General features: G+C 44.3%; 1 protein-coding gene across 1 annotated transcript in view; it reads right to left on the bottom strand.

Moving 5' to 3' along the window:
• Window positions 1-3,901: 3,901 nt before the first annotated feature.
• Window positions 3,902-13,255, bottom strand: part of LOC115480811 (angiopoietin-related protein 4-like) — a 39,819-nt gene continuing 30,465 nt past the window's right edge. The window contains exons 4-7 of the mRNA XM_030219734.1: window positions 10,178-10,291; window positions 9,995-10,090; window positions 5,993-6,268; window positions 3,902-5,499 (exon numbers count right to left, since the gene is read on the bottom strand). Of these exons, the coding sequence (XP_030075594.1) occupies window positions 5,318-5,499; window positions 5,993-6,268; window positions 9,995-10,090; window positions 10,178-10,291 (668 nt within the window). The 3' untranslated portion in view covers window positions 3,902-5,317. The remainder of the gene's footprint in view (window positions 5,500-5,992; window positions 6,269-9,994; window positions 10,091-10,177; window positions 10,292-13,255) is intronic.

The following is a 13,255-nucleotide window of genomic DNA, read 5'->3' as shown; positions in this document are numbered from 1 at the left end:
CACTTATTACGTGTTGGCGAACTCAGATATTTGTCCATGAAGTGCTGGACTCTGTCCTATGCTGTTTTGGGGGAAGTTGTAGGCTGATAATCCCAGTTTAAAAGCAAATTAAGGAGCCAGGGCCCAGGAGATCGCGGGACCATGTCTTCCTCTCTTCAGAGCATCACGTGACCCCTTACAGTGTTTTAAAAATGTTTATATTTCTGATACCGTATTATATTAGTCGTATACTAGGCTTCAATTTGCCTTTTCTAAGTTTACCTCACAGATTGTATTTATGCTTGTATTTGATCATTTTACTACTGTAATGCTATTAATAAAATTGTAAATGTTAATGTCAAGCTATACCTGCTGTACACAGATTGGGTGCAATTTCTTCATAAAGGGAAGATAATAAAGTCCAATAAATAAATAAACAAACAGTTCAATCATACTCATGTTGCTTGGAAATTCTTTTGTGCTCTTATTGGACACCTAGTAATAAAGAAGTTGACACTATATATATATATATATATATATATATGTAAAAGATAATTCAGCTTTTATTGAAAGACATCTTTTACAAGAACACTCAGCCTTTAGTGGTATAAAAACAAAATCCATAAAAAACCACAACCAGCTGACACTGCCACAGACAACATCCATAAATTACAATAATATACTTAAATACCAAAACAAATCGCACCAGAAGATTAGTATGTGCAGAATTAAGTAGTTAATGAGTTATTGCAGGTTAAGTCAATGTGACTCAAGTATTGGCAGGATACCCTAGCTCACTCCAACTGTACCCACCCGGGGTAGCTGGTCATGGTTTTATCCCACCAGTGAGCATGGAGATATGGTTCTCATTTCCCCAAGAAAAGCGTAGCTATGCATGCCAAGAGGTAAAATCAAAAGTGAATTATTAGAAAACAAAGCACAGATGGAGCCAGCTGGTACCTTTGGTGCTTTAAATCCCACTCCTCCTATTAAGTTCTCATAAGAATCCGGCCCTGGTTTTCAACTCCTAAATGGACAAACTAGGGCTAGCTCTAGGTTCTGACCTGCCGAAAGGCTCCAGCCCAGCAAGGATGTTTGCCAGTCCTGTGTTTTATCTAGAAGGTGCTGGGATTCACCCTGTATCTGCCAGGCAGTACTTCAAAGCCCAGAGTGCACAGTTGGCACAAGGTTATAAATACACTTGGGATTGCCTTGGCTTCTCAAAAGGGCCTCTCCCAGTGTGGTAATGCCGACAAAGCCTATTCACTTTGAATGGGCTTTGTCGGCATTGCCATGTGATAAAAGAAGCCCAAAGTTTAATGGCAATTTAGCACAGCCATGTGGCTTTCCATTCTATACCTTGCAGAAAAAAAGAGGCAAGCGTGAGCATTAGATTTCCGTGTTCTACTTTTTACATTTTTTATACGCGTGAGCAGCGTATGTGCTGAATGCTTCTCTCACCATTTTACAGGAACTGAACCAATTTAAAGCAGCTTTTGGTTAGCGTTACCATATGGCTCCAGAAAAAGGAGGACACATTGATCCAGTCCGGGTTTTGCTTCCATTGAACGCAATGGAAACAAACTGTAGACTGGCTCAATCTGTCCTCCTTTTTCTGGAGCCATATGTAACCCTACTTTTGGTCATTGAAAAACATTATTTTTGTTTGCTTTGCTTCTTACATAGAGCACACATTAATGAAATCCATGGGAAACCAGACTGTCAAGGCAGTGTGGATAATTTTAATACTCGACCTTTAGGAAAATATTTGCAGTGGTCACAGTAATTAATATTAACAGCTTTGCCAACCTGACTCCCATGTTACCAGAAGCTTCTAATTTGGTCTTGGGTTTCAACTCCCACAGCACAGCAGGACCCTAAAGTCCTGGCAAGATTAGTTGGAAAGTGGAAACTAAGGCTGAATAGGGTTGTCAAGTGGATCCAGATTTGTCTGATAGGGTTGATTCAATCCTGAGTTTACACCACTGAATACAGGGACATTTAGTTCTGATTTCCCCATTGCATTCCTAAGAAAAGCAAGACTACAAGTGCCTGCATGCAGTGGGGTAAACCCAGGACTGGATCATCCCTGTCAGGCAAATCTGAATCCAGTTGGCAACCTTAGGGCTGAAGCAGGATGGGGTTGGCTTGGCAGCGCTGTCATTGCCGAGTCTCCCAAGGACCCACTTTATGAGTTGGTCTTGGGGAAGAAGGGATCCAGCCAGTAAACTGGGATGCGGTTTTAAAAGTCTTTCAACAAAGAAATGTCAACGGTGTCAGTAAACCACACCAGTTTAAAAACTGAGACATTTAAAACAACCTTAAAGCGTACTTTAAAGCCACAAAGCAAACAGCCAATCATCAAGTCTGCTGTAAGAACCTGGGCCATCCAGCCAATTAGACTGCTGGATTCATGGGGGGTTTCACTGCCTTGCTCTCTTAATGGACTGTACCACTATCCCTTCTGCTCTGCTCTCTTACTCTCCCCCTATAAAAGCCAGAAGAGTGGTCAAGTCTAGTAATGATGATACAGAGAAAGCCCAGGGAAGTGGCTTGATCCCCCTCCCAACTTCAGTGCATTTATCAAAATGAGCACCTAAATCACACACACACAAAAAAAAAGAAAAAGGGATAGGCTGAAAAAATTGCTGTAAAGGAAAAACAAAACAAAACCCTGAGATCACAAACCCAGAGCTCTCCCCAGTGAATAGCCCTGCTGTCCCAGAAGCACTGTGAAACAGATTCCAGGCCACTGCTTTGGTCCTGGCTGTTTGCAAGGCTTCTAGTCATTTAGGGACAAGTCAGCCAGCCCTGGTTTCCAGTTTTGACATTTTACTCACACAGAAACTACTTGACTAATATAAAACAGGTTGGTGGTGGTGGTGGTGGGGGGAGGGGGGGGGGGGGGAGAAGATACCAAGACTGGCTCAGTTGTTCTTTCTGACAGAGCCAGGGGGTGGGTGAGTTCCAGCTGGCAGAATCCATAGAAACTGCCCAGCCCTATCTGGTGTGCTTAGCAAAGCCAGGGAGCTTCATTCACACCTGTCTGCAAAACTGCCATGTTATCCAGTTCCAGGAATGAGATTTTAGTATAGTCCTGGATGTCTGACAACCCCATCCTGATTCTGTATGGAATCTGTTAAATCGCAAGAGGATTGTGAAAAATTACAAGAGGACCTTCTGAGACTGGGTGTCTAAATGGCAGATGACGCTTAATGTGAGCAAGTGCAAAGTGATGCATATGGGAGAGAGGAACCTGAATTATAGCTACATAATGCAAGGTTCCATGTTAGCAGTCACGACCAAGAAAGGGATCTAGGTGTCGTCGTTGATATGTTGAAACCTTCTGCTCAGTGTGCAGCGGCGGCTAAGAAAGCAAATAGAATGTTAGGTATTATTAGGAAAGGAATGGAAAACAAAAATGAGGACATTATAATGCCTTTGTACCGCTTCATGGTGCGACCGCATCTCAAAAAAGATATAGTGGAATTAGAAAAGGTGCAGAGAAGGGCGACAAAAATGATAAAGGGGATGGGACGACTTCGACTTCCCTATGAGGAAAGGCTAAAGTGGCTAGGGCTCTTCAGCTTGGAGAAAAGACGGCTGAGGGGAGATATGAGTGGAGCGGGTAGACGTGAAGCGTCTGTTTACTCTTTACAAAATAGTAAATTTAAAATTAATCGGAGAAACTTTTTCTTCACTCAACGTGTAATTAAACTCTGGAATTTGTTGCCAGAGAATGTGGTAAAGGCAGTTAGATTAGCGGCGTTTAAAAAAGGTTTGGACGGCTTCCTAAAGGAAAAGTCCATAGACCATTATTAAATTGAACTTGGGGAAAATCCACTATTTCTGGGATAAACAGTATAAAATGTTTTGTACTTTTTGGGGATCTTGCCAGGTATTTGTGACCTGGATTGGCCACTGTTGGAAACAGGATGCTGGGCTTGATGGACCTTTGGTCTGTCGGCAATACTTATGTACTTATAATTTGAAGGGGTACAATTAGGGACTATTGGATATCATACTGTTTTGGGATGTGTGCAGCAAGCTGTGGTAAGCCTTGGGATCAGTTTCACTTGCTTGTTTAGCATTTTTGTACAAAATGTTTCACATGGTTCCATTGGTTGATACTGTACTTGTATCAGAGCTTCCAAGTAATCTTGTTTCAGGAAGGAGATTTTAGGCCAGTCCTGCATGTCTGACAAACTTATCCTGAAGCATTATGGGCCCTGCAGAACTGATTTCAATGACTAGAATCACGGACTACAAATCCAAAAGCAACTGGACTAAAAGTCTCCCTCTCCTGGAATTGGGTAACTTGGCAGACCTGCTTGTATGTGTATATAAGACTCTCCTTTAAGATGGTATTGGACTAATTTTCCAGAGCTATCTATGTGCTCCTGACGCAGACGGTCATGCCAAAATGTTGGGCTTGTTTTGTACTACTAGTCTCCTGGACCACCTTGGATGATTTTTATAATTTTAATAAATAAATGTTTTAAACCACCTACTAGTTCTGATCTTTGTTGCAGTCGTCGATTTGTGTCTGGAATTGCCTCTTTTAAAAGTTAAGTTCAAAACCAGGACTCACTGATATCTTGCCCCATGAACTGGTGGATAACTTGGCAGCATTGTCTGGGGTATTTCTCCCAGTGATCCCTACCACAGGCTGAGGAAAACGGTTACATTTTACGTAGGAACAATGACACGAGAGTATTTTCACCCCATTAGGTATGCATCACTAATTAACAATACCCAAGACTCCTTCAGTCCTAGTTTACTAAGAAATTAAAAATCCAGACTTAACTTCGTACCCTTCACGGTTTGGAGTTGAAAGAAGGAAAAAAAAAAAATACAAGGCCCAATGGCATCCCTGTATAACTTAACTGGGTGCAGCCTTAGTTCTTTGGTTCAATGTTGTACCTGGGATACATCAAGATGGGATTTAGAACACCCAGGACTGAAGCCCATGTGGGCTGACCCGGAGTAAAACTGGGCACTGTTCCAGTACCCAAGAATGTACTATATATAGTAACAAAAGGTTCTGCTACATGTCTGTGGGAACAGCTCTCTGCTGTGATTTCACAGCCTGCTATATGTGATACCCTTCATGTAGGACAGTGGTGTCATGGAATGGAGACACTGCTCAAAGGCTGTACAAGTCTCTCTGATTTCCACCTTCAGGAGCTTCCTTTGTGGTTTTCTTGTTCTATTTAGAACATTAATTCTTGCATTCCTTCTTGCTGTGTAAACAGTACAGTCCTGGAGCCCACTGGAGTCCTCCATCGTGCCAACAGAAGTCTCTGCCAGGAGCAGCCCAGCGGGCTGGGCACCAGGATTAGGAATCAGACCCAGGCTCCATGGTCCGCATCTTGATGACGGTAGCCTTCAGAGGGTAGTATCTTCCTTTCCAGGTCTTCCAGAAGATTCCCTGCTTCCTCTCATGCCGCTGTCGTGGGATGGAGTGAAAATACCTTCCATTCAAATTGGTGTGACCGCAGGAACTGAACCACCAGCCACCTGCAGAGAAAGAGAGCTCGGCTATTAGTGGAAGCTTGAGAGAGAAGAGACTGTACTGCCCTTATCAGGAGCAGGAAAAACAAAGAGAGAAACAGTTGTCATCATTAAGGAGGGAGGAGAGGCAGCCACACTATTTCACAGAGCAAAAAGGGAACAGACACTGCTCTAATTTCAAAGAGCGAGAACACTAGAGTAGTGAGGAGAGAAAATTTTGGCCATCTTTGGTGGGTACAAAGAGGGAAAACTACAGAGAAGAGACAGCTGCAATCACTGGAAGCAGAGAGAGGAGAGAGAGAATGCTGTCATTCTCAAGATTAAACAGTTGGCTGTTACTCAGAGACAGTGAGGCCTAGCAGAAAAGTTCTTATGGACTGTGAGCTGAATGTGGCTGGTTTGTATTTTATCACAAACTACAAAGAGAAGGTTCTGCGAATATAAGTGTTGTGACAATGGGGATCATGAGCTGTGTGTGGAAGGTCAACTGGAACTCTACCTGAGAGGTGCTTGGCACAGTTGATGTCAGGTTTCAGGTCCTGGTCCCGGTCCCGGGTGGAGAATCGGAGAGGTTCAACCTCTCTCATAGCATTATCCAGATTTCCAGAGACTCTCCCATGGAGATATAGGGTGTAGCCTGTGTCCTGCCCTCCCAGGCTGAAGAGAAACTCAATATACCGAGACTGCCCTTCCCAGTCTTGCAGTTCAATGCGAAGGAGACCTGGTCTCTGCTGTGCAAGATGAAACATCTTCTCTAGGCCCAGCCAGAATTCCCCTGAAAGAACAGTGACACTGCTTAATGTGTGCAAGAATTATCACCCACAAAACACACAGGGCTTAGTGAGACACTCACACAGTGGCCCAGAGTGACAAGGCCATGCAGGAACACCAAAGTACAGAATCACAAGGGCTCAAAGTGACAGAGCCATGCAGGTCTACAGTAACATTACCAAATATTGCCTGTGTTTTGCTCTAGTTAAAGTCAGTCTTCAAAAGCAGCCAATAAGGGCTGGATTCGATATAAGGCATAGCGAGTAGTGTGTGTTACACTGTGGCGTGGCCAATTTATGCGCACTACTCAATTGAGTAACGAGCCAATTAGGGATGATAACTGGCTAATAACAAGCAATTATCACCTCTAATTGGCAATGATTGAAATATATGTGTGCTTCTTTTTAGGCATATTCTAAAAAGAGACGCATGTGGCTCAAAAGGGAGTGTGTATAGTCATGCACAAACGATATATATTCGATTACTGTTATAACAAATCTAAAGGTATCTTCAGACCTTCTGTTGGCGGTACACCGCTATCAATTTGTCATGCGGCAGTAATTTCCACCTTTCTCGTCATCGGTCATGATAAGAAATTCCTTTCAAAACTATTTTTGTAATATTTTTCCTTGAATAGCACCATAGAATTTAAAGTCAGAACTACTGTGTACTTATCTTCTAATGGGTTATTTAAACCTCCTTTAAATCTTGCAAGGCTAGATTTCGGGGCTGCATACCAACACGTGTTTCGCTACTGCTTTATCAAGGTATGCCCCTTTATGTTTCAAGAGATCTTGGCGGAAGGGGTGAAGACTCAGTAATTCTTGAGACATAAAGGGGCATACCTTTTCAATAGCAGGTCAACAAATTTGGAATAATTTGCCAGGTTATTTGAGATTGTGTAGAAACAGGAATCAATTTGAAGACATAGTTGTTCGAACATGCCTGGAGCTGAATTTGTGTTTTTACCCTTTCAGCACCTGTGCTGAGAGCAATGATTGTTGATCTGTTTGATGTGTCAGCTTTCTATTCTATGTTTACTGTGTATGTTGATTTGTAATCCGCCTAATTATAAGCGGAATAGAAATTTTTGAATAAATAAACAAACCCCTGAGTTAGCCCAATAAAAAAGGTATCATCTTCTTTGTTTTGTTTTATTTCTATTTATTATCTTCAAAAGTCTACCACATCGCTTTATCTATTTCATTTATTAAAAACATATTTATTTTGTTGTTCTTTACTTGACTTTAGAGCAACACCTTTCTCAGTAGTAGCTTAAGGTGAGTTGCATTTAGGTACAGGAGGTACTTCCCTGTCCCTGGAAGGCTTACAATTTAAGGGGCCCTTTTACTAAAGCTTAGTCCGACCTAAGGTTTTGTAAAAAAAGCCCCTAAGTTTGTACCTGAGGCAATGAGGGGTTAAGTGACTTGCCCAAGATCACAAGAAGCAGCAGGGGGATTCGAAACGGGCTTTGCTGGTTGTCACTCTGGTGCTCTAACCACTAGGCTACTCCTCTAAAAGTCATTCACAGCAGTTTACAGTATATAAAAACTTTTAACAAATGTAACACTTATTTCACAGGGCTTGCTTGATATACCGCCAAGTGCTAAGTAAGGCCTGTGTTGATTGTAGCCAGATGACAGAGAGGAGGAAGTTGTAGAAGTCTAGTGTTTGTAGAATGGAGTGAGCGAGGGGGAGGTGTAGGGTATGAGCAAACAGGAGAGATAATCTGGAGCCAAGATTTGAAGACTAGAACTAGGAGTCTGAACTGAATCCGTGCTGACAAGGGCAACCAGTATTCTTGATACAGCAGAGGAGTGATATGATCAAACGGCTTAGCCTTAGCGTAGTGGAGAGGGCAAACTGCAGTGGATTGAACTAACTGAAGTCTTTATAATGAACAAAGTGGAAGCCCGGCATTTAATGAGTTACAGTAATCAAGGTGAGTGATTACTAAAGACAGCAGGAGAGATCAAATCGTGGCAAGAGGAAAGAGAGAATGAACAGCGTGTATGCGATACAGTGCAAAGAATGAGGATTTAACCACAGCGTTATCTAGTTTCTGAAGGCGAGTTGATTGGCGAAGACTACCCCAAAGACCGTGACTGATTCTTGAAAGACAAGAGGGCCTTTGGTCAAGAACGGGAAAAGAAGGAGTGGGGGAATGTGGGTTAGGGAAGTGAATGGCCTCACACTTGTCTTTCTGTGAAAATGCTCGACCTCACCTCCTGAAGAAGAATACAAAACAGGGGGGATCCCTGTCCGAGCTGAAAGATGACTGTATAAAGAATTGCTTGTGGTTATTTGGGTGCTTTCAAGTGGTCCTACAGTTGTGAAGATAAGTGTATTGAGCACATGGAGTTTTTTAAACTGTTTTTGGTATTGCGTTTTTGTATGTGGGTAGTGCTTGTCGATATGTTAATTCACCTGTATTAATATGTGGTTGGCTGTTTGGTTTTTTGGAAACACAGTTTTTTCTCTGTTCTTTTTTTCTATTAACACCAATTGAAACCTGTAATAGCAGCCTTGGGGCAGTTGAAATTTTATTTATTTAATTCTGCTAGTTTTTTACAGGGTACTAACATCCATAGGCACTTTGTAGCAATTATTTTTTTGATATTTAGTGTTTGAGGTTTTGCTACCATTTTGTTTTGTACCCAAAGTTAAGTACTAGGAAGCCAGTATTTTGCAAAGGGCGCTGTGCGAGAATGACCTTTATAGAATACCTGCTTAGCACGTATCTCATGCCTAACATTGGGCACATACACCTGCCAAAAGCTGGTGCCTAACTAATGGCAGTTGGGCGGGTAGATGACATTCTTCTAAAAGTGTGCCTAAATCCTGGGAAGGCCCCTGACCTGCCCCCCCAATGGCCATGCCCATGACCTACTCATGCCCCTCCCATGGCCACACGCCTGACCTGCTCATGCCCCTGACCTGCCCATGTTCACACCCCTGACCCACCCATGGCCACACAGAAGTGATAAGTAGTAGTAGTCTTAAATTTCCCATGTGGTATATAGAATACGCTGAGCGCCTCTCCACACAACTAAATTTGGTTATCTGTTTAGGCCATATTTTACTTGGAATAAATCCTGACGCCTAAATTAGGCACAAAGCAGGTGTATTCTATAATAATGAGCATAGGTTTTCAGGATATCCTCCTTGGGATGCCAACCTATCTCATGTATATTCATTGTGGATATCCTGAAAACCTGACTGCCTGGGGTTTCCTGGGACAAATTTAGGAACTGCTGCTGTAGCAACTGTTTATCTGACACAAGCCAAGTAAAGCATGTTGTAATAATCCAATACGCTTTGCACCATCGCCTGCTTGACCGTTCAGAAATCTTGGAAGGGTTTTTTTAACCGAGCACAATCTGCCAAAAACTATTTTAGAAACCTGGCACAAATGCTGTTGTCCTACTCCCTTGATCTTTGCTTCCTGTCCTTGAGGACCACCAACAGATCAGCTTTTCAGGATACCTCTGTTAAATATGCATATCTGCACAAAATGGAGGCAGTAAGCATGCAAATCTCTCTCAGTCATATTTAATAGGGATATCCTGAAAACCTGACCTTGCTGGCAGCCCTCGAGGATTGTAAGTGAAGACTAAGACCCTCCTTTCTCCTGGTCTAGCCAAACACTTAGATCCATCAAGTGGAGCCGAACCAAGGAAGGAAAAAAAATTACATATGAAAAGAGAGAGAGCATAGAACTAATACTAACCATTAAGATTCCCAATTCCCTTCCTGTATGCCTCCCACAGCTGGTCAAAATCGACTGAGCCATTCATCCGCCTCTGGATCACTGTCCACCCACCATCTGTAGAAGAAAAAGGAACAGGGATGAGTTCTCATCCTCACAGGAAATAGGCTTCAGATGCTCAGGCACAGCTGGAGAGGGTTTTACCTGCTGCCATGTCACAGAACACTTCCAGGGGAGGCGACCTGGCAGGCTGCACCCAGGATACACCGCTGCTTCTTTGCCCTGCCAGAAAGAGCTGGTGACAGTCTGCTGAGAGTGCTGCAAAAGAGGAGTGACATGACCCGTCACTGATACGGCAGAAAGGTCAACTATTTAGCTATTGACATAATACTTATTATGCAGTACTGTACAGCAGGGGCGTATCTGCGTGGGGCCTCAGGGGCCTGGGCCCCCGCAGATTTTGCCCTGGACCCCCCTACCGCCATCAACCCTCCCCCGCTGCCGTTCTTACTTTTGCTGGCGGGGGACCCCAACCCCCGCCAGCCGAGGTCTGCTTCCACCTGCCGCTGCCTTCAAAACTTCTTCTTCAGCCGGCGGGGGACCCCAAACCCCCGCCAGCCGCCCCGCGCTGTTTAAAATTCATCTTCGGCCTCCGTGGCCGTGCTGCTGGGATAGGCGGCGCTGTTGAAATCCACTTCGGAGTCTGACGTCGCAGCACGTACAACGTACAACGACGTCAGACTCCGAAGTGGATTTCAACAGCGCCGCCTATCCCAGCAGCACGGCCACGGAGGCCGAAGATGAATTTTAAACAGCGCGGGGCGGCTGGCGGGGGTTTGGGGTCCCCCGCCGGCTGAAGAAGAAGTTTTGAAGGCAGCGGCAGATGGAAGCAGACCTCGGCTGGCGGGGGTTGGGGTCCCCCGCCAGCAAAAGTAAGAACGGCAGCGGGGGAGGGTTGGCGGCGGGAGGGGGGTGGAGAGACTAAGTCATTGGTGGCGGTGGGGGCTCGGCGGTGGGGGCGGCGGCGGCGGCGGCGGCGGGGGGGGGGGGGCGCTAAAATGTGCCCCCTCTCTCTGGCTCTGGCCCCCCCTACCGCCGGAGTCCAGATACGCCCCTGCTGTACAGTGGTGATAAGTATTGAGGTTCAACTATGTTCCTGTCCCAAAGTGCTTAAAATCTAAGTGGCTACCTGAGGTAACGGGAGATAAAGTGATTTGCTCAAGGTTACCAGGACTGTTAGAGGCAGAAGCAGGATTTGAACCCTGGCTTCCTTTAGGACACTGCTCTAAAAAGTAGGTCACTTCCTCTCTCACAGAAAGTCACCAGAAGGGACAGCTCACCTATATCACACAGACAATCAAAATAGACAGTTCATATGTACAGAAGAGAGTCACCTACAGAAAGAAGAGATGGTCAGTCTATTTTACTGCAGAGGGAAACTGTCACCCAATGATCTATGTGCCACCAAAACAGTGACCATCAATCTAAATAATTCAGAGACAGGTAACTTTTTGTTCATTACTGCTAAGATGGTACCCTTATAGCAATGCTTTATTAATTTTCTGTGGCCCATGACTGCAAACAAATAAAACTGTGTGATCCCCCGGAGGTGCAGAATAATGATGCATGTATGGAAAGCCCACACAAGTTTGTGAATAGAGACCTGTACGGGAACAGGGTTTGTGGGAATCCCCTCTGGGGCTGAGTTCCTGCGGGATGGAAATAGTTCCTGCTGGGTTCCCGTGGAAGTGTAAGCTGCACCTGCGCCAGCCTCTCACCTACTAAGTACCAAGTTCTTTGAATGCCACCTCCTCTTCTTTGCTTTTACAGCACAGATGTGGAAAGTCTTCCATTAAGGAGGTGGTAGAAACACAAATGGTGTCGGAATTCAAAAAGGAGTGGTATGAACACAGAGGATCTCTAATTAGATACGCATACGCGGGCGTATTTTTAACTTACCCACTGCGATATGGCAGCATGATTGAGGTCTCTGCGGCTCGATGTAGCCGATGTTTTTAACCCTGATGATGCTCTGGCGAGCGAAACACGGACTGTGTAGGGTCATGTCCTAAATGGATTGATAGTACTGATGGTTCTGGACTCATTTAAACAACAGTTCATTGCGTGTGGTGGGAAGCACTAGTGGAACGCCTTGGGAGAGTGTGTGCTTCTAACAGCAATTCCTGAGGATTGACTTTCACGCTGCTCCACTGACTGGGTTTGCGCCTCGTGGAAGAGTATGATTTGAAGATCTTGGTGATAAAATAATATGGCTACATATTTGACAGTGAGATGGACGATGCTCAAGATAAGTACAGAGATTTCTACACTCCAGTACTGGTTCCACATTGAGGAAGAGGATTTATGTGTTTGTTGTTTTAATGACAGTATGAGTGATGCTGTGTGAATATATGTTTGAATTATGAGCACCAGTGTGTAGAAGGTTTCTAGGTTTTATTCATTTTGTGAAGAATGTTTTGATATAATAAAGATTTACAATTAATCGTAGTTGTTATTATGAGTATAATTAGAAAATGGAAGTTATACAAAATCTAAACTTAAATGGCTGTATGTGTGTCGATGATGGCAGATGGTGACTCCGGCTGTGATCAACTAGGGCCAATACTGGGTAGACTTGTACGGTCTATGTCTCATATATGGCAATCTAGTTTCGGATGGACTGGAAAGGGCTTTGACAGCAACGTCAGTGGCTGGAACCTGAGGACAATGCTAGGCAGGCTTTTACATTTGTGTCCCACAAATGACAAGACAGATAGGCTGGAGTGAGCTTCGATGACAGATCTAGCAGTTGGAACGTAAGGCCAGGGCTGGGCGGACTTCTATGGTCTATGCCCCAGAAATGCCAAAGAAAGACCATAATCAAGTATATAATATCAATGTTCATTGATTGATAAGGAGTGTGATAATTGGGCAAACTGGATGGCCCATTCAGGTCTTTATCTGCCGTCACTTACTATGTTACTATTAATCCGCTCTGCTCTCGGGCTGATGCGCAGACCTCAGCTCTGATGCAGGCATGAGCATCAGAAGTAACTGAATCAGAGACAAGTCTTACATGTGCGCACCAGAGTGTTCCAAGTTCCGTTCCTTCCTTGCCTGCAGTGCTGCGGCTCGAATCCAGAGAAAGACCAGGAGAGGCGACCAGAATTTTTGAATATGTACCATTACATTTTTGCGGGAGTGTTGGGGACAAGTTAAATTCATGCAGGGACAGATGGGGATGGGTAAGATTCCAGCGGGGACGGGTGGGAATGGGTGAGA

Source organism: Microcaecilia unicolor, chromosome 11 (genome assembly GCF_901765095.1).
Source record: "Microcaecilia unicolor chromosome 11, aMicUni1.1, whole genome shotgun sequence".
Lineage (NCBI taxonomy): Eukaryota > Metazoa > Chordata > Amphibia > Gymnophiona > Siphonopidae > Microcaecilia > Microcaecilia unicolor.
This window is presented reverse-complemented; position numbering and strand designations above follow the sequence as displayed.